Source organism: Perca fluviatilis, chromosome 20, assembly GCF_010015445.1.
Source record: "Perca fluviatilis chromosome 20, GENO_Pfluv_1.0, whole genome shotgun sequence".
NCBI lineage: Eukaryota > Metazoa > Chordata > Actinopteri > Perciformes > Percidae > Perca > Perca fluviatilis.
Genome location: NC_053131.1, coordinates 35,361,081 through 35,383,669, shown reverse-complemented (window position 1 = coordinate 35,383,669; position 22,589 = coordinate 35,361,081). Strand labels below are relative to the sequence as shown.

At 47.9% G+C, this 22,589-nt stretch overlaps 1 protein-coding gene across 1 annotated transcript; it reads left to right on the top strand.

Moving 5' to 3' along the window:
• The first annotated feature begins 515 nt into the window (after positions 1 to 515).
• On the top strand, positions 516 to 21,240 carry znf839 (zinc finger protein 839). Its single transcript, XM_039785469.1, has 10 exons — positions 516 to 1,492; positions 2,345 to 2,611; positions 3,469 to 4,527; positions 6,020 to 6,145; positions 12,224 to 12,337; positions 12,557 to 12,649; positions 13,067 to 13,213; positions 20,010 to 20,114; positions 20,447 to 20,534; positions 21,194 to 21,240. The coding sequence occupies exons 1-10, from the start codon at positions 761 to 763 to the stop codon at positions 21,238 to 21,240; spliced, it is 2,778 nt and encodes a 925-aa protein (XP_039641403.1). The 5' UTR covers positions 516 to 760.
• Positions 21,241 to 22,589: the final 1,349 nt, after the last annotated feature.

Genomic DNA, 22,589 nt, shown 5'->3' with positions numbered 1-22,589 from the left:
CAGTTAAGTTATATATATTCTAAGCTCAATGTGTGTGTATATATACATACATACATACATACATACATGCATACATACATACATACATACATACATACATACATACATACATACATACATACATACATAGAGCTTCGCTGCTTCATGATAATTTCCAGGTTTCCATAAACATGCTTTAAATTTCTGGGGTTCAATGATAAACTGACCGATGAACACAGTGTGAAACGTTACACATTAAATAATAATAACATTAATGTTATGTTTGTGGAACATGTTCTCCTGACAGAGAATGAGTTTATAAATTGTATTGTACAGTCACACAAAAAAACTCATTTCTGTTTGCTATTTTATTTTGAAATGTTTTTTTTTTATCTAACTGTGAATTTTATTGTATATAAATTGGCAGCCCGGGTACTTCCATTTAATACAATGTATAGTTGCAACAATACAAACTGTATTTATAAAATAATAAACATTAACATTAAACTGTTCGGAGAGTCCGGTCCGGAATCCAGTTCGGGAAGTGCGCGCTCCCGCTGCTGATGACGGCTAAGCTAGCTAGCTAACCGGAGACATAACAGTCATCTGCTCCTCTTGTCACCGTTAATGTCGTCCTTCATTCCGGCGGAGCGTTTTATTTACCAGCACACACACATTTTATAACACAGTTTATATCGGTGATATATCTACGATCAGGTTGGTTTGATCCGCGGACTGGCCCCCAGTCTGAGCTAAGCTAACTGTTAGCCTCACAGCCAAAATGGCGGACAACGAGGATGACGGCGGTTCGACCAGAACAATAACAGCCGCGGAGCCGCCCGGGGATCAGAGCCCGAGTCCCGGGGAGAGTTCACAACCAACGGCCGCCGTGCGGAGCACTGATGCCAGGGAGAGTTTAAGTCCAGCGGCCGCAGAGCAGAGCAGTCAACCCGGGGAGAGTTCCCCGGCAACGGCCGTAGAGCAGAGCCCCAAACCCGGGGAGAGTTCCCCGGCAGCGGCCGTAGAGCAGAGCCCAAAACCCGGGGAGAGTTCCCCGGCAACGGCCGTAGAGCAGAGCCCCCAGCCCGCGGAGAGTTCCGTGATGCAGAGTTCCCCGGCCGGGTCCCTGTCGTTGAGCTGCCAGGGGGAACAGACCCTCCTGCTGGGCCCAGAGTTCTCCAGCCTGGGCCCGGACCTGGGGAACACCACCATCCTGTACGTACAGCCGGACGGCAGCCTGGTGGAGGGCTCCGGGCTGACGGCCGAGGAGCAGCAGGCTCTGCTGGAGCAGCTCACCCGCCAGCAGATCGTCCAGGTCTCCGACACCGAGGCCGCGCAGCTGCTGCAGCAGAGCCAGCTCCTCAGAACCATCCCGGTCCAGAACACGGCCCTGGACCCGAGCCAGCTGCAGCAGGTCATCAACCAGGTCACCAAGTCCCAGCAGCAGACCCAGGTCCATGTGCAGGTCCCCAAACAGACTCCAGTCCCCCAGCAGCAGACCCTGAAGCAGCAGGTTTGTTTCCTTGTTCAGAATCAGAAAGGAGTGTTTTGTCCTACGTGGGATTTGCCTTGGTGATTGGTGCATACATGCAAACAAATTACACAATAATAAGAATGATCAGTAAATACAGAAACAGATATATACAAAATAGCTGTTTAGTATAAGAAAAGGAGGCTGAAGGGGTTGAGTGCAGAATGCAGAGAATATATAGGATGTGCAGTGGGCAGATGTATAGTCCAGGATGGTAGTGCAAAGTATAGTGACTGACTGTGTGTGTGTGTGTGTGTGTGTGTGTGTGTGTGGGGGGGAGGGGTTAAGAGTTAAGACTATGTCAGTCGAGGTCCAGGGCCTTGTTAACGAGGCTGACCACAGAGGGAAGGACGCAGTTTTGATGGCGTGAGGTAGTGAAATGTCAGTGCTACAGCAGCACATATCAGAATAAACAAGACATAATGAAGAGGATACAATACAAGAACAACTATTCAAGAAATATACTCAGGAACGAATGTACAAATCTAAATACAAGTGGTGAATAAAAGTGTCCAACCTACTTAAATAGCAGACTTCCCCCAGTGTATAGTAGTCTGGGGGGGGGGGCACCCGGCCTAAGTTGCCCCCAGACTGGACTAAGCCACTGGGAATTATTTTGTAATGATGTTTTTAAGTTACAGTTACAGAGAGACGGCTTGGTTGAAAACTTAGACTTCAGTAATATTTTCAAATCTCTTATTAGCATTCAGCACCGACTTAATGCAGGGCCGTATGGAATCTGTCTTATAGCTTTTTGAACAATAAAACATATTTTATTACTTAATAAAATCCCCAAAAACTCTGTAATGAATTCCATGCAACCATTGCTCCCAGCAGACGCTGATGCAGCCGGTCCAGGTCCCCCAGCAGACCCTGAAGCAGCCGGTCCAGGTCCCCCAGCAGACCCTGAAGCAGACGGTCCAGGTCCCCCAGCAGACCCTGAAGCAGCAGGTTCAGGTCCCCCAGCAGACCCTGAAGCAGCCGGTCCAGGTCCAGGTATTAAAGACCCCCACCCAGAACAACGCTTCCCAGCAGCTGAAGAGCGTTGCCCAGCAGGTTGCTCTACAGACGGGAGGCTTGGTCCAGGTGGTCCAGAAGAAGGTGAGTCAGATGTGGAGCCTGGTTTAAGATCAGTTTGGTGATACTGGACTGTAGTGGATTCAGCGTGTCTAGCCTGAAACAGCCCTGAAATCTCTAATGCCAAACTCACCAGACTCCATGTAAATAATCATGACTTTTATCAGCGTAAAACACACTTCATTCAAAGTGGACAGAAACTAAATAAAACTACCAAAAGCCGTCTTGGTTCATCTTTCCACTGTTCCAACAATCACCACTCTGGTTTGGTTGAAATAAACCCTTAATTCACCCATTTACATGTGGAGATATGCTGGCTCTATACAAAATCTGATTATTTATTTGATCGCTTATACGCTAAAAGTCCTGATTATTTACATGGAGTCTGGTGGAGATATGCTGGCTCTATACACGCTAAAAGTCCTGATTATTTACATGGAGTCTGGTGGAGATATGCTGGCTCTATACACGCTAAAAGTCCTGATTATTTACATGGAGTCTGGTGGAGATATGCTGGCTCTATACACGCTAAAAGTCCTGATTATTTACATGGAGTCTGGTGGAGATATGCTGGCTCTATACACGCTAAAAGTCCTGATTATTTACATGGAGTCTGGTGGAGTTTGGTGATGGTGATTTCGGGGCTGTTTCATGTTAAACTAAAAGGATCTTACTCTTTAACTAAAAGGTCTATCTCTGTAGGGATCCATCCCATAATGTTGTCAGACACTTAGAATAATAATGTGAGTCTGTCAGCAGCAACAACAGAACTTTTAGTGGACTCTAACTGCTGCTGAACATTAGTCCTGTAGGGTTACAGTACAGCTTGGTTCACAGGTTTTAACTGGTTACAACTGGTTTCTGTTTTTTTGTCCTTTCAGTCAGAGCCTGTCAGGATCCAGATCCAGGTTCCCCCCAAACAGGAAGTGAAGTCTGCCGCCCCGCAGAAGAGTGTAGCTGTCAGTCATCCGCAGGTGAAGCTTTCGGCCAATGGCAGTGCTCAGATCATCCACATCCAGCCTGTGGTTGGTCAGCAGGGTCAGCAGTTCTTCCTGCAGCAGAGCGCTGGCGACGCCCCCATCCAGCTGCTGCTGCAGAGCTCCGCCCCCGTCGTGGGATCTCTGCTCCCATTGGTCCACAAGCTCACCGGCCAGACGCCATCAGCAGGCCCCGTCTCCAGCCTGGCTCAGAAACCTGCGGCGTCCCCCGCCAGAGTCCAGACCCTGCCCACCACCGCCGCCGCTAAGGCTGTTAGCGTCCCGCTAACCAAACCCCCCGCTAACGGCACGGCGCCAGCCCCCAGCAAGAGTCCCGTTAAACCTCCTGCAGTCGTCACGGCGACCCCGGCACAGAGCGCCAAACCTGCTGCGGCCCGGCCTGCCCCCGTGGCGGCCCCGCCCAGCGTGGCCCCCCCGCCCACAAAGGAGAAGAAGTTGAAGAAGCGAGAGAAGAAGGCCCTGAAGGTGCAGACCAGGTCTGGGCGCGTGTCCCGCCCCCCGAAGTACAAAGCCAAAGACTACAAGTTCATCAAGACGGAGGACCTGGCCGACAGCCACCAGTCCGACTCCGACGACTACTCCGACATGAGCGTGGAGGACGAGGAGGGCGGCAGGAAGGACGGCGCCGCCTCAGGCTCCTCCCCCTCGCTGACATACAGCCACAAGTCGCGCTCGCACCGCTGCCAGACCTGCGACAAGGCCTACATCGGCGCCGGAGGCCTGAACCGCCACTACAAACTGAACCCGAGTCACGGAGAGCCCGACCAGCCCGGCAACACGCCACGCCCCCTCAGAGACAGCCAATCACAGGAGACCACCACAGAAAGGGAGCCCGGTCCGCCCGGCAACACGCCACGCCCCCTCAGAGACAGCCAATCACAGGAGACCACCACAGGAGGCGTCAGAGAGGAGGACAAACCTGCTGCCATGGCAACAAACAGAGTAAGGAACCAATGTGAAGGCGATTTGTTCTCAGACCAAATGGAAGAAACTAAATCTTAAAATCATCGAAGGAGTGAACCGTACGCAGGTTACAAACATCCATCAGCCCTCCCCTAACCCTTCCTGCTAAATCACTGCTCACCCAAATATTAATATATACACTACCGGTCAAAAGTTTTAGAACACTCCAATTTTTCCAGGTTTTTATTGAAATTCATGCAGTTCAATGTCTTATTGTACTCTAAAATGAAAGAATAGAACAAATTAATAATTTAAGTTAAAAAAGAAATCATGGAATCAATTTATAAACCAAAATGTATTCTAAATGTTTGACTCATCAAAGTGGCCCCCTTTGGCAGATATAACAGCTGAACACACTCGTGGCATTCTTTCTACAATGGAAATAAAATCTTCTTCAGAAAGTTCTTCCCAACTCTGTTGCAGAAGTTCCCATAAATGTGTGGCACTTGTAGGTTGCTTTGCTTTCTCTTTTCTGTCCAGTTCATCCCAAACCAGCTCCATGGGGTGTAAGTCTGGTGACTGTGCTGGCCACTCCATGTTTTTAAGCTTACCATCTTGTTCTTTTTTTGCTAAGGCAGCTCTGGTATAGCTTGGACTTGTGTTTTGGGTTATTATCTTGCTGTAGGATGAACCCCTGACCAACTAGGCGCATACCAGAGGGTACTGCATGGCGCTGTAAAATGCTGTGGTAGCGGTTTTGGTTCAGGGTGCCTTTCACTCTGTACAAATCACCGACCCTGGATCCAGCAAAACAGCCCCAGACCATCACGCTTCCTCCTCCATGTTTGACAGTTGATGTCACACACTGAGGAACCGTCCTTTCGCCTACTCGACAGCGTACAAAAATCCTGTGTGATGAACCGAAGATTTCAAATTTTGATTCATCAATCCATAGCACCTTCTTCCAGTCTTCAGTAGTCCATTGACGATGTTTCTTGGCCCAGGCCTCTTTTTCTTATTCTGACGCGCGCAATGGCTTTCTTAGGCTTACCTATCGACCTATCAAACCTGCAGCTCCAAGTCTTCTCTTTCCAGTTGAAACTGAGACTTCTTATTACGACCACTATTAAGCTGTGCTTGAAGCTGTTGTCCTGTGAGACGCCTATCACGCAAGCTGTTGACTCTCAGAAACTTGTCTTCTGATTCTGTTGTGGCTTTATTTTTTTTTTAACCTCCGGCAGTTCACCACTTACCTTTGTACCATTTCAAGCTATTCATTGGACTTGAACTGCTAAAATTTCAATAAAAAAACTAAAATAATTGGCTTTAATATTTATATATATATATATATATATATATATATATATATATATATATATATATATATATATATATATATATGACACACACACACACACACACACACACTTTTTTTTTTGCAGTAGACTTCAGAGTTAGGGTTAGTCTGTCTGGTCACTAACTAACCTGTATGACCTGTCTGTCTGTCTGTCTCTAACCTGTCTGTCTCCAGGTGGACGGTGGTCCAGCGGCTGCTGCAGGGCTGCGGGGGCTCCACCATCGTGGCCCGGGCCGGCCCCGAGGTCGAGGCAGAGGAAGGGGGCGTGGCCGGGGCCGGGTACTGGCTCCGCCTCCTAAGGTGAGATAACACCGCCATTACAACAACAGAAGAAGAATTTACTTCATCTATAATAACTTTAGAGATTTTAGAGGTTTTTCATTTGTTGAGAGAGAAAGAAAGAACCCAGATACAGGGTTTCTGCTGGGTCTTAAAAAGTCAAAAAATCCAAATTTAGGACCTTAAAAAGTCTTAAATTTGCTGAAATATTGTGTTAAATTAATTTTAAACAGGTCTTAGTTTTCCTACGTCCATGCCGATCGATAAGTGGTACGTAGATGGTCAGCCTAAAACTAAACTGAAACTAGACGCTGTAACGTTGAAGTGTGGCAGTATTTTACTGTAAATGATTCCAACAGTCTGCAGTTAAAGACTCAACATGTAACTTCATGGTATGTTCAGTTACAGTTGGTAAGTTAGTGGTGCATTCAATGTTATTGTAGAATACCCTTTTGTCATCTAGTGGTTCTTCTTTTTGTCGTATAACTGCAATTGACTAGTAAAATAAGTTTTAGCCGCTTTCCAACCGGAGGGATTTTTGCAGTTCCTAGAACATAAAATTCCTAGAACTCTTTCTGTCTCGTGTTCCGACTGGACCAATTTGGGGATTTTTAAGTCCCTCTGGCCGCAGTTCCTGTAACTCTTTCAGCTCCTACTTCAGGGCAGGGTCTTTTCGCTGTTCCCTTTTCAGCATAGGGACCTAGATCAACCAGGGTCTGGTTCCCGGTACAGACAGACCAACAACGGGACAATTTTCGCCATCTTATTCATCACTAAATTCACTTCTGACAACGTTTTAGGCGAGAAATGAACTGTTAACATTTTGAATATCGGCAGTCTTGCGAAAATTGATGCCGAATTGACAATTTGCTTCAAAGTTTTCAGAGGTGAGAAGCTCCATGAAGTGAGGCGACAGTCGGCAGGCGCCTGCCCCGGCCGCTAGCTCGTCGCTGGGCCAGTCCTGCTCAGAAACCCCGCTGTAGGCTGGAGGTCTCTCAGACCGGACACACACACACACTAGGGCTGGGCGATATGGACCAAAAGTCATATCCCGATATATATTTTGGCTGAATATCGATATACGATATATATCCCGATATTTTTTCCGCGAAGTGAGAGCAAATGTTCAGTCAAAGCCCAAATCAAATATGACATGTCACAAGTAGTTTCATAGAAACAGTTGCAAAATCAAATAAATAATAAACCGGTTTCTTCACCTGGTTCATGATTAAATGCTCAGCTGTTCAAATAACAATAAAATGTAAACCTAAATACTGTATAACAGGAGTACCTTTTTGAAATCAAAGCTCCATAGGCTATTTGTGATTCGTTCCAAAGGTCAATTAAGCTTTTGATATTAATATAATCTACTTTGTTCAAAAATGTAATGCCTCATGCCTGTAAGCCTAGGTTATAGTCCCATTCTTCCACTTGATACTGCTTCCACTTAAGTAAACTAAAAGATGAACTATCGACTACAAAACAAAGACATTTATTATGATCGGTTCACAGATCTGAGTCCAAACGGAAACTTCACCCTTCTGAACTAAGAGTTTCTGCTTCAAGGTGAAGTTTAAACGGACTGAGAATGTCCAGGCTCATTCCTCCACTATTTATTTCTGTATGTATTTATGCGTTAAATATAATTTTAACGCGGCACTGAGCTCCAGATCCTGCAGCCGCAGACGGTCGCTGCCCGCTGTAGCTTCTTTCAGTCCGCCTGCCGCCCGGCAAACTTAGTGGAACTTTCCGCCCGATATCGACATACAGTTCGTCCTGGACTATGTTTAAGATCCTCCCGATCACCACTCTGTCTTTGGCTGGTCCGATCTGGATCAGCGGGGACCGCGCGCAGCAGCGAAGGCAAAGCTGTGTTTTTGCCCGGGGAAGAGACGCGCGCGACCCTACGGGGCTCTCCGCCTCCCGCTGCCGCCGGAGCTCAGATTGCTGGTCGGCCATATACATATATAATATATATATATATATATATATATATATATATATCATAAAACCCATTGTCACCTGTTAAATGTTATCCATGCTGTTTGTTCTTTTCATTTCCTCTATCGAACATAATTAAGCAGTACAAAAGTCCGGCATCTTTAGCGTTGATCTGAATGCTCCGGACCCCTGTTCCAAGATGGCGGGGGTTGGTGGCGGATGTTAATGCTATATGGGAACAAGGATCACATTAACTATATGCATTCCTGTCCATTCGGTCTTAATCCTTAACAGTTTCCTAAAAATACCATATGTTTATTTGACCTTATACCTAAGCACACATCAGTGAAAAAACACACACACACACACACAAAAAAACAACACACACACACACACCCCACACACACACACACACAGACACACACAGACATAAGATACACACACACACACACACACACACACAGACACACAGAGATACTACAGCACAAAAACACACACACACACACACACACAGACAAACAGACACAGATACACAGCACACACACACACACACCCCCCCCCCCCCCCCCCCCCCCCCCCCCCCCCCCCCCCCCCCCCCCCCCCCCCCCCCCCCCCCCCCCCCCCCCCCCCCCCCCCCCCCCCCCCCCCCCCCCCCCCCCCCCCCCCCCCCCCCCCCCCCCCCCCCCCCCCCCCCCCCCCCCCCCCCCCCCACCCCCCCCCAAAAACCCCGCTGTGAGCTGGAGGTCTCTCAGACCGCTCGTTAATAAGAGGCTTTTATTTGGCCGCGGCTTTGATTCGTTTGTTTAAATATCACAACACATGTCCATCATAAGATTAACGGGAACCTGGTTAGCTGTCTAGGGCTGTCTCAAAAAAAAAAACACACACACACACAAAACACACACCGCACAGGCGGGAGAGGAAGAGATACCTTCTCTTCTCGGAGACTTGTTTACATTATGACAAATATGCTTATATACATTATATTTAGTGTATGCATTCATACTTTTTGGTGTATTTGTTTTCTGATGTTGTAGAGACCGAGCTTCCATTAGGCTTTTCCCCCACCCTTCCATTCCTCCCTCCTCCTATCCATTCCTTCCCTCCTTCCCTTCCTTACCCTCCCTCCCCCCTCCATTCCTTCCCATGGTTCCCTCCTTCCATTCCCTATGGTCCCTCCTTCCCTCCCTCCATTCATCCCTCCCTTTCCTTCCATGTCCATTCCTTCCCTTCCTCCTTCCATTTCCCTCCTTCCCTCCTTCCATTCCCCTCCCTTCCTTCCTTCCCCATTCCCCTCCATGGTCCCTCCCTTCCCTCCTCCCATGTCCCATTCCTTCCATGGCCTCCTAGCCCTATTCCCTCCTTTTGATCCTGTTTTCCTTTTTAAGGAAGTGGTTAGTAACTGCTTAAAACTCCGTGAGGTGGTGATTTGGTACCTATTTACGATTCCGATGCCGAACCGGTACTTTTGAAACTATTCCGATTCCTAAACCGATTCTTGAAAAACTGAAAAATGACATGAAAGAAAGTAGGGATGCACCGAATATTCGGCCACCGAAAATTTTCGGCCGAAAATGGCCCAAAAGGGCATTTTCGGTTTTCGGCCGAAATACCTTTATCACCGAAACAATACGGCCGAAAATGTTGTGGTGGCCGCAAAAACAGAAAAACGCGACCTGCATGTGTCAGTGCAACGATCCGTTCACCTGCAAAGCGTCTCCTAAGCAAAGAGGTTGAGACGGACCACGAATTGAAAAGACAATGAGAAGTACTCTTAGAGTCTGTCAGCACACCGTTCACTGAGATCTATTCGGATCCTCTGCACTTCATCGCGACCTGTACTTGATCCGCGTTATAAAGACCATTACTTGGATGCGGAAATAAAAAAGCAGGGCGCAACGAGAAATGATCCAGCGGCGATGGAGGTACGAGGCAGCGCCCAGCGCAGGAGATCAGAGCGGCAGAAAAAAAGCTTGTCTCGCTGCACCAGATGAGGGGCATGCACCCTCGTTGTCTGATATGTTCAGTGAAATCCTGCAAGAAAGTGCCTCAATTAATAATAATAATAATAATAACAACCGGTAAGCTATTCTGTTCTTAGGCTACTATACTGTATGTGACTATCAGATTGTAGCCATATTTCGGCTGGATATATTTTTAATTAAACTTTAATATTAATTTATACAATTGCAATGCCATGATTTTAGTAAAGTTAGTACACGTCCTAGCCATAAATGCAATGGTACTAATAATTGGCTTAATTTCTTTGGTGTTTTCGGTTTCCGGTTTTCGTTCTTGGTTTCCTCTTTTTCGGTTTTCGGTTTCGGCCAAGAATTTTCATTTCGGTGCATCACTAAAAGAAAGGCTTTTTATGGAGTTTTTTTTTTTTTTTATTGAAAATTATTTAAAGTACTTAAATATATAATAAGTAAACCTAAGTCACCTAAAACAACTACAATAATTTAACAAACAAACAGTTAAACTATTAACAAGTAACAACAAAATAAATGTTGTTGAGTTGGTATGCCAACCAGCTTCAAACTTTAGCAGTTCTTTTGCAGAATGACCATATTTGTCTTCTCTGGCGAGATAGGACACCTCTCCTGACTTATGGCATGTAGGCCTACTGCATAGGAGAAAACTCTCTCAGACGGTGTCCAAGAGGTCTGTACACACCCAGGTAGGAGTTTGAAAGGGCAGACAATTTGGGGAGGCTGTCTCGCCTCCCCCACCACCAGGCTACAGGGTCTTGTCCTGAACGATAGACTAGCAGAGTAAGTGTAATGTTTACTAGCGATCACGTGCAGTCAGTGAATGGTTAATATGCTTTTACGTCCGTTTTGGTGAGCCCAGAGGGAAAATATGCCATTTTAAAAGTAGCCTACATTTACGGTAGCTAGCTAACGTTAGACTACAGAGAGAGTGTGATATTTTTAAGTCCGTTTCAGAGCGTGTACAAAAAGCCGTCTGTCAGCGGTGATTGTAGAGAGCATGTCGGGGGAATAGCGGTGACACGCGCTTCACACCGCGAGCGGGCACGTGGCCACTCGGCAGAAAAGGGAGAAAGAAAAAGAGAGTCTGCTGCTGTCCAGAACGACAGAGGGAAGATATTTCAGTCGGAACCGAAATTTGCATTCTAATCCGGTCCGAATACTACCGTTTGCGTAGGAACCGGTACCATAGTGGAACCGGGTTTCGGTACCCAACCCTACTTAAAAGTGGACTTTTCCTGTAATCTGTTCCTGTAACTACCTGGTCGGAAAGCGGCTATGGTTATAAGTCATTGTTATTACGATATGGCCTTAGCAATACATAAGTCATGCTCTTCTTTATTTTAAAGTATTGATTCAGGCACCGTTAAGGCACCAACACCATTTTATTGTTTCAGACCCTACTCTGGGTCCTCCACAGGGGAACTAGACACCAGTCCTACTCTGGGTCCTCCACAGGGGAACTAGACACCAGTCCTACTCTGGGTCCTCCACAGGGGAACTAGACACCAGTCCTACCCTACTCTGGATCCTCCACAAGGGGACTAGACTCCAGTCCTACCCTACTCTGGGTCCTCCACAGGGGAACTAGACACCAGTCCTACTCTGGGTCCTCCACAGGGGGACTAGACACCAGTCCTACCCTACTCTGGATCCTCCACAAGGGGACTAGACTCCAGTCCTACCCTACTCTGGGTCCTCCACAGGGGGTCTAGACACCAGCCCTACTCTGGGTCCTCCACAGGGGGACCAGACACCAGCCCTACTCTGGGTCCTCCACAGGGGGACCAGACACCAGTCCTACTCTGGGTCCTCCACAGGGGACCAGACACCAGTCCTACTCTGGATCCTCCACAAGGGGACTAGACTCCAGTCCTACCCTACTCTGGGTCCTCCACAGGGGGTCTAGACACCAGCCCTACTCTGGGTCCTCCACAGGGGGACCAGACACCAGCCCTACTCTGGGTCCTCCACAGGGGGACCAGACACCAGCCCTACTCTGGGTCCTCCACAGGGGGTCTAGACACCAGATTATGATATAGGTCTTACATTTCATTCATGATGGTCTTAAAAAGGTCTTAAAAAGTCTTAAATTTGACTTGATGAACCCTGAGATAACCCTGCCGCTGCTGTTTTCTCCCTTCTTCTGATTGGTCCATTCCCTCAGGTGACGGTGGGACTCGTCAGTAGGCGGGGCCGCCGCGGTCGCCCTCGGAAGATCGCCGTTACCACGGTGACCTTGGAGCAGCAGGCGGAGAGGAGGCGAGACCGACTGCAGGAGGTAAGAGGAAGGAAGGGGAGACTTTCAAAGTAAAGGTTATATCTAAAGACATGATGTTGCTATGAAGGAAGTTGAGACTTTCAAAGTAAAGGTTATATCTAAAGACATGATGTTGCTATGAAGGAAGTTGAGACTTTCAAAGTAAAGGTTATATCTAAAGACATGATGTTGCTATGAAGGAAGTTGAGACTTTCAAAGTAAAGGTCGTTGTGTTTGCAGCTGGTGGAGCAGTGTGAAGACGAGGAGCTGATGGACGTCGTTCTTCCTCGTTTGACCAAAGTGTTGAGTCTCTGGGAGCTGCTGCTGGCTAAGGTACACACACACACACACAAGAACACACAAAGACATGCAGGCACACACAGACATGCAAACACACACACACACAGAGACACACAGACAGACACACATGCACACACAGACACACACAGACACGCACACACACGCACACACAGAGACACATACACACACAAAAACACAGACACACTCACACACAGACACGCATGCACGCACACACAGACACACAGACACGCACACAAACAGAGACACACAAAAAAAAACACAGACACACACAGTAATTATATTTACTGTAAGTGTGTTACTGAGAACAGAGTATTTTAGTATTTCAGAGTATTTTGTGTGTGTGTGTGTGTGTGTGTGTGTGTGTGTGTGTGTGTGTGGCTGTGTGTGGCTGTGTGTGTGTGGCTGTGTGTATCTGTGTGGTTGTGTCAGGTGGAGGGTGGCGGTCCGGCCCGGACTCGGTTTCCAGACATCTACCGTGAGTTTGAGTCCCTGCAGGCGCAGGTGAGACAGGCGGCTCAGGATTACATCATCAGCCCGCAGGGGGGGGCCACGCCGCTGGAGGTCAGGAACATCGAGGTGAGACGCTCGACACTGTGTGTTTGTGTATGTATATGTATGTATGTATGTATGTATATATATATATATATATATATATAGATAGATAGATAGATAGATAGATACACACACACACACACACACACACACAGTGTTGCCACAGTTACTTTGAAAAAGTAACTTAGTTACTTTACAGATTACTTGATTTTAAAAGTAACGAAGTTAGATTACAAGTTACTTTATTAGTTACATTCAGCAACTGCCGACAACCCCCCCCACAGCCTCAACATAAAACTGACAACCGGTTTACTGTGAGGCAGCTCGGTGTTGCCAGTAGTAGGATCTGGTTTATTATGGCACGAAAGAGAGCCAGTCAGCCGTGTTTAAGGGCAACATTTCCTCTACAACATAAAGCCAGACCAACTTCTTCAACTCTCCCCCACTTACTGGTTTTGCACCGATGTCCAGCTTTTGTTGTTTGGGTGGTGGGGGGCCTCCTGCTCTCTCCTTCGCACCACCTGCTGGGACTTGCTCTGTAAGCTTGACTGCAGCGCTGCGACTCCAAATGTTTCTTCAATTTGACGTAGTGTTTTCGTAGCTAGATAGCACTTTGTCGCCACCAGCACACAGTGTACAACAAACCTTAATACTGCCGTCTTTAGCTGACTCTAAATAGTGACTGGATTTCCATCTCTCTCCTCCCTCCATTGTTCTTTACGTTTGTGTCGCTGCGAGGTACATGTGACCTGTCCTCATGCTGAAAACGTGACCTGTCCTCATGCTGAAAACGTGACCTGTCCTCATGCTGAAAACGTGACTTGTCCTCATGCTGAAAACGTGACCTGTCCTCATGCTGAAAACGTGACCTGTCCTCATGCTGAAAACGTGACTTGTCCTCATGCTGACCTGTCCTCATGCTGAATACGTGACCTGTCCTCATGCTGAAAACGTGAACTGTCCTCATGCTGAAAACGTGACTTGTCCTCATGCTGAAAACGTGAACTGTCCTCATGCTGAGACGTGACTGTCCTCATGCTGAAAACGTGACTTGTCCTCATGCTGAACGTGACTTGTCCTCAGCGTGGCTTGTCCTCATGCGAAGCGTGACTTGTCCTCTCGCTAACGGCGTGACTTGTCCTCATGCTGAACGTGACCTGTCCTCATGCTGAAACGCCTGTCCTCATGCTGAAGCGTGAACTGTCCTCATGCTGAAAGCGTGACTTGTCCTCATGCTGAAACGTGAACTGTCCTCATGCTGAAAACGTGACTTGTCCTCATGCTACGCGTGACTTGTCCTCATGCTGAAAACGTGAACTGTCCTCATGCGAAAACGTGACTTTCTTGCTGAAACGTTGTCCTCTCTGGGTGACTTGTTATGCTGTGACTTGTCCTCATTGGAACTGTCCTCATGTGAAAACGTGACTTGCCTCTGCTGAAAACGTGACCTGTCCTCATGCTGAAAAAGCGTGACCTGTCCTCATGCTGAAACGTGACTTGTCCTCATGCTGAAAACGTGACCTGTCCTATGCTGAGCGTGACTTGTCCTCATGCTGAAAACGTGACTTGTCCTCATGCTGAAAACGTGACTTCGTCCTCATGCTGAAAAGCGTGACTTCCTCATGCTGAAAACGTGCTGTCTCATGCTGAAAACTCCTTGCAGTGTTGGGTGGTCCTCTGCTGAAAGTGACTGTCCTCTGCTACGTGACTGTCCTCATGCTGAACGTGAACTGTCTCATGCTGGCATGAACTGTCCTCATGCTGAACGTGACTTGTCCTCATGCTGACGTGAACTGTCTCATGCTGAACGTGACCTGTCCTCATGCTGAAAACGTGACCTGTCCTCATGCTGAAAGCATGACCTGTCCTCTGCTGAAACGTGCTGTCCTCATGCTAAAACGTGACCTGTCCTCATGCTGACGTGACTGTCCTCATGCTGGTAAGACCTGTCTCATGCTGAAAACGTGAACTGTCCTCATGCTGAAACACGTGACCTGTCCTCATGCTGTAAAACTCATGCTAGTGAACTGTCCTCATGCTGAAAACGTGACTTGTCCTCATGCTGAAACGTGACTTGTCCTCATGCTGAACGTGACTGTCCTCATGCAGAGCGTGAAACTGTCCTCATGCTGAAAACGTGACTGTCCTCATCCTGAAAATGTGACTTGTCCTCATGCTGAAACGTGACTTGTCCTCATGCTGAAACCGTGACTTGTCCTCATGCTGAAAACGTGACCTGTCCTCATGCTGAAAACGTGACTTGTCCTCATGCGAAAAGTGACCTGTCCTCATGCGAAAACGTGACCTGTCCTCATGCTGGAATGTGACTTGTCCTCATGCTGAAAACGTGACTTGTCCTCATGCTGAAACGCATTGACCTGTCCTCATGCTGAAAACGTGACTGTCCTCATGCTGAAAACGTGACTTGTCCTCATGCTGAAAACGTGAACTGTCCTCATGCTGAAAACGCGGTGACCTGTCCTCATGCTGAAGAACGTGACCTGTCCTCATGCACGAAACGTGACTTGTCCTCGCGTGAAAACGTGACTTGTCCTCATTGATAAACGGTGACTTGTCCTCATGCTGAAAACGTGACTTGTCCTCATGCTGACAAACGTGACTTGTCCTCATGCTGAGACGTGAACTGTCCTCATGCTGAAGCATGACCTGTCCTCATGCTGGCGTATCAAACTGTCCTATGACCTGTCCTCATGCTGAAAACGTGACCTGTCCTCATGCTGAAAACGTGACTTGTCCTCATGCTGAAAACGTGACCTGTCCTCATGCTGAAAACGTGAACTGTCCTCATGCTGAAAACGTGACCTGTCCTCATGCTGAAAACGTGACTTGTCCTCATGCTGAAACGTGACTTGTCCTCATGCTGAAAACGTGACTTGTCCTCATGCTGAAATTGACCTGTCCTCATGCTGAAAACTGACTTGTCCTCATGATGAAAACGTGACTTGTCCTCATGCTGAAAAACGTGAACCTGTCCTCATGCTGAAGACGTGACTTGTCCTCATGCTGAAAACGTGACTGTCCTCATGCTGGACGGTGAACTGTCCTCATGCTGAAAGAACGTGACTTGTCCTCATGATGAAAGCGTGTGACTTGTCCTCATGCTGAAAAACGTGACCTGTCCTCATGCTGAAAACGGTGACTTGTCCTCATGCTGAAAACGTGACTTGTCCTCATGCTGAAAACGGTGACTTGTCCTCATGCTGAAAACGTGACCTCTCCTCATGCTGAAGCGATGACGTCTCCTCATGCTGAAAACGGCTTGTCCTCATGCTGAAGTGACTTGTCCTCATGCTGAAAACGTGAACTGTCCTCATGCTGAAAACGTGACTTGTCCTCATGCTGAAAACGTGACTTGTCCTCATGCTGAAAACGTGACTTGTCCTCATGCTGAAAACGTGACTTGTCCTCATGCTGAAAACGTGACCTGTCCTCATGCTGAAAACGTGACCTGTCCTCATGCTGAAAACGTGACTTGTCCTCATGCTGAAAACGTGAACTTGTCCTCATGCTGAAAACGTGAACTGTCCTCATGCTGAAAACGTGACTTGTCCTCATGCTGAAAACGTGACTTGTCCTCATGCTGAAAACGTGACCTGTCCTCATGCTGAAAACGTGACTTGTCCTCATGCTGAAAACGTGACCTGTCCTCATGCTGAAAACGTGACCTGTCCTCATGCTGAAAACGGTACTTGTCCTCATGCTGAAAACGTGACTTGTCCTCATGCTGAAAACGTGACTTGTCCTCATGCTGAAAACACGTGACCTGTCCTCATGCAAAGGTGATATTGTCCTCATGCTGAAAACGTGACTTGTCCTCATGCTGGCAATTGACCTGTCCTCATGCTGAAAACGTGACCTGTCCTCATGCTGAAAACGTGACCTGTCCTCATGCTGAAAACGTGACTTGTCCTCATGCTGAAAACGTGAACTGTCCTCATGCTGAAAACGTGACTTGTCCTCATGCTGAAAACGTGACTTGTCCTCATGCTGAAAACGTGACTTGTCCTCATGCTGAAAACGTGACTTGTCCTCATGCTGAAAACGTGACTTGTCCTCATGCTGAAAACGTGACTTGTCCTCATGCTGAAAACGTGACTTGTCCTCATGCTGAAAACGTGACTTGTCCTCATGCTGAAAACGTGACCTGTCCTCATGCTGAAAACGTGACCTGTCCTCATGCTGAAAACGTGACTTGTCCTCATGCTGAAAACGTGAACTGTCCTCATGCTGAAAACGCGTGACCTGTCCTCATGCTGAAAACGTGACTTGTCCTCATGCTGAAAACGGATTTGTCCTCATGCTGAAAACGTGAACTGTCCTCTATGCTGAAAACGTGACCTGTCCTCATGCTGAAAACGCGTGACTTGTCCTCATGCTGAAAACGGTGACTTGTCCTCATGCTGAAAACGTTGACTTGTCCTCATGCTGAAAACGTGACTTGTCCTCATGCTGAAAACGTGACTTGTCCTCATGCTGAAAATGACCTGTCCTGCTGAAAACGCGGACTTGTCCTCATGCTGAAAACGTGACCTGTCCTCATGCTGAAAAGTGACTTGTCCTCATGCTGAAAACGCGTGACTTGTCCTCATGCTGAAAACGGACCTGTCCTCATGCTGAAAACGCGGACTTGTCCTCATGCTGAAAAGTGACTTGTCCTCATGCTGAAAACGCGGACCTGTCCTCATGCTGAAAACGTGACCTGTCCTCATGCTGAAAACGCGGACCTGTCCTCATGCTGAAAACGTGACTTGTCCTCATGCTGAAAACGCGGACTTGTCCTCATGCTGAAAACGCGGACTTGTCCTCGCGCTGAAAACGTGACTTGTCCTCATGCTGAAAACGTGATCTTCCTCATGCTGAAAACGTGGACCTGTCCTCATATGCTGAAAACGTACCTTGTCCTCATGCTGAAAACGTGACTTGTCCTCATGACCTGTCCTCATGCTGAAAACGTGACCTGTCCTCATGCTGAAAACGTGACTTGTCCTCATGCTGAAAACGTGACCTGTCCTCATGCTGAAAACGTGAACTGTCCTCATGCTGAAAACGTGACCTGTCCTCATGCTGAAAACGTGACCTGTCCTCATGATGAAAACGTGACCTGTCCTCATGCTGAAAACGTGACTTGTCCTCATGCTGAAAACGTGACTTGTCCTCATGCTGAAAACGTGACTTGTCCTCATGCTGAAAACGTGACTTGTCCTCATGCTGAAAACGTGACTTGTCCTCATGCTGAAAACGTGACCTGTCCTCATGCTGAAAACGTGACTTGTCCTCATGCTGAAAACGTGGACTTTGTCCCTCGCGTTAAAACGTGACTTGTCCTTTGCGGAAAACGTGGACCTGTCCTCATGCTGAAAACGTGACTTGTCCTCATGCTGAAAACGTGGACTGTCCTCATGCTGAAAACGTGTGACTTGTCCTCATGCTGAAAACGTGAACTGTCCTATGCTGAAAACGTACTTGTCCTCCTGATGAAAACGTGAACTGTCCTCGCAGCTGAAAACGTAACTGTCCTCATGCTGAAAACGTGACTTGTCCTCATGCTGAAAACGTGACTTGTCCTCATGCTGAAAACGTGACCTGTCCTCATGCTGAAAACGTGACCTGTCCTCATGCTGAAAACGTGACCTGTCCTCATGCTGAAAACGTGACCTGTCCTCATGCTGAAAACGTGACCTGTCCTCATGCTGAAAACGTGACTTGTCCTCATGCTGAAAACGTGACCTGTCCTCATGCTGAAAACGTGACTTGTCCTCATGCTGAAAACGTGACCTGTCCTCATGCTGAAAACGTGAACCTTGTCCTCATGCTGAAAACGTGGACTTGTCCTCATGCTGAAAACGTGACTTGTCCTCTATGCTGAAAACGCGTGAACTGTCCTCATGCTGAAAACGTGACCTGTCCTCATGCTGAAAACGTGACCTGTCCTCATGCTGAAAACGTAATTGTCCTCGTGCTGAAAACGTGAACTGTCCTCATGCTGAAAACGCGGACTTGTCCCTACATGCTGAAAACGTGACCTGTCCTCATGCTGAAAACGTGACCTGTCCTCATGCTGAAAACGTGACCTGTCCTCATGCTGAAAAACGTGACCTTGTCCTCATGCTGAAAAGTGCTGTCCTCATGCTGAAAACGTGACTTGTCCTCATGCTGAAAACCTTTCTCATGCTGAAAACGTGGCTTGTCCCGCTGTGTATCCTGTCCTATGCTGAAAGTGCTTGTCCTCATGCTGAAAACGTGGACTTGTCCTCATGCTGAAAACGACCTGTCCTCATGTAAACGCGGACCTGTCCTCATGCTGAAAACGTGAACTGTCCTCATGATGAAAACGTGACTTGTCGCATACGACTTCACTCCCCGAGACGCAAGAAGAAAGCAAAAATATATATTTTTGCTAAGGAAAATGACAAAAATAGTAACGCACACTTGGATAAGTAACTTTAATCTGATTACTGGTTTGGAAATAGTAACGCGTTAGATTACTCGTTACTGAAAAAAGTGGTCGGATTAGAGTAACACGTTACAAGTAACACGTTACAACATCACATCACACATACAGGGCGGGGCCATGCCCCTGGAGGTCAGGAACATCGAGGTGAGACGCTCAACAAGGGTTAAGCTGCTGTCTCGAACACAACTCCCTTACTTACTGTACAGGAGTCTGTGTGTGTGTGTTCCAGGGTTAGTGTGTATAAAGCTGTGTGTGTGTGTTCCAGGGTTAGTGTGTATAAAGCTGTGTGTGTGTGTGTTCCAGGGTTAGTGTGTATAAAGCTGTGTGTGTGTGTGTGTGTTGCAGGTGGCCCGGTGTCTGGGGATCCTGGATGAGGTGAACAAGATGAAGGTGGTTCCTGGAGCGTCTCCCAGCTCCAATCTGACCAATAAGAACGTCCGATACATGGAGGTAACCTGGATCAGGACTTTCGGGTTCTCAGAGAAGGATCCAGGTCTGGTTTAGATCCAGGTCTGGTTCCAGTATGTTAAACCAGCTGTGTGTGAGGTCAGATCAGGTCAGGTTCGGTTAGGTTGGATGTTAAGGGTTGCATTAGCTGAAATAGTTCCAACTGAAAACTTCAGAGAGATTTAACTCACTGCTGTCTGCAGAGATCTACTTCCTGTCGCACATGCAAACCTCCCAGACCTGGAGCTGTAGTACTCTGACAGACACTACGAAGCCAACCCATCTTCTGGTTACCTGGCTAACGCTAACTGGCTAACGCTAACTCTGTTTACCAGAATTCCAAGATGCTGCCGCCTTCAAAGAGATTCAAGATGGAGAACAGTGTTTCCATTCACCAAAATGGGATCCAGACGGTCAAAACAGGTACAACTACTACACCTGTACTATACCCTACTGGACATGTACTGTACTACCCTCTACTGCACATGTACTGTACTACCCTCTACTGCACATGTACTGTACTACCCTCTACTGCACCAGTACTGTACTACACTCTGCAACTGGGGTTGGGTTACCAACGGGTATCTAACCCTTTACACTTCAACAGCTGCGCTGCCCTGCTCGTTACTGGCAGCAGAAGTATTGCTGTACGAGACGCTAGCTAACCCTACACTACACAGCAGCTAACGTTAGCCTACCGTAGCTAACACTACACTACACAGCAGCTAACTTTAGCCTACTGTAGCTAGCTTAATCACGGTTAAAATGCACCAAGATGAACTCCAGTTGTTGTAAAGTTCCTTTCTGCCATCGAATGGTTCTTCTTTGTGATGACTAAAATAAGTAATTTGCTTCTAAATTAATCATTGAAATGTGAGCATATGGCCTCGGCAATAAACAAGCCGTTCTTTAATGTTGTCGTTTTGTTCTCTTCTTTTAAAGTATCGGTTAAGGCACCGGGATCAGAAGAATCCCAAACAATCCCCAACGTTACCTCCGTACTTCTGCTGCGTCCAGACAAGTAGATCTACATTTAAACTGAACTCGCATCATGTTTCTGTGTTTCTACTTTTCTTTGCCAGGCCGGACCACACTCTCTAGACCTCCCCCCTGCTGTGACTCTCTGTGACCCCGCCGAGACCCCTGTGTGACCTCTGTGACCCTCGGCTATGACCTCAGACCCCGGCTAGACCTTCTGCCAGGACTCCGCACCCCTGTGAAGCCTGCCTGCTACTCCCGCATTCTCCTCATGATTGCTGCCGGATCCAAACAGCCGAGCACCGCTGCGGCCTCCAGGTGAGCTGGCCCCACCCCTACCATATGAGACCCCTACCATATGAGACCCTGCCCCTACCATATGAGACCCCGCCCCTACCATATGAGACCACACCCCTACCATATGAGACCCCTACCATATGAGACCCTGCCCCTACCATATGAGACCCTGCCCCTACCATATGAGACCACACCCCACCATATGAGACCCCACCATATGAGACCCTGCCCCTACCATATGAGACCCTGCCCCTACCATATGAGACCACACCCCTACATATCAGACCCCGCCCCTACATATGAGACCCCGCCCCTACCATATGAGACCCCGCCCCTACCATATGAGACCACACCCCTACCATATGAGACTACGCCCCTACCATATGAGACCACACCCCTACCATATGAGACCACGCCCCTACATATCAGACCACGCCCCTACATATCAGACCACGCCCCTACCATGTGAGACCACGCCCCTACATATGAGACCACACCCCTACATATGAGACCCTGCCCCTACATATGAGACCACACCCCTACCATATGAGACCCCGCCCCTAACATATGAGACCACACCCTACCATATGAGACCCCGCCCCTACCATATGAGACCCCGCCCCTACCATATGAGACCACACCCCTACATATGAGACCACGACCCTACCATATGACCCTACCATATGACACCACATCCCTACATATGAGACCCCGACCCTACCATATGACACCCCTACCATATGAGACCCTGCCCCTACCATATGAGACCACCCTTCTACATATCAGACCCACGCCTACATATCATAGACCCCGCCTCTACATGAGACCCCTACATATGAGACCCACTCCTACATATGAGACCCGACCTCACCATATGAGACCACACCCCTACCATTGAGACTACTCTACCATATGAGACCACGCCCCTACATACAGACCCCGCCCTACATATCAGACCACGCCCCTACCATGTGAGACCACGCCCCTACCATATGAGACCACACCCCTACATATGAGACCCTGCCCCTACATATGAGACCCTGCCCCTACATATGAGACCACACCCCTACCATATGAGACCCCACCCTTACATATGAGACCACGACCCTACCATATGAGACCCCTACCATATGACACCACATCCCTACATATGAGACCCCCACATCTCCACCATATGACACCCCTACCATATGACACCACATC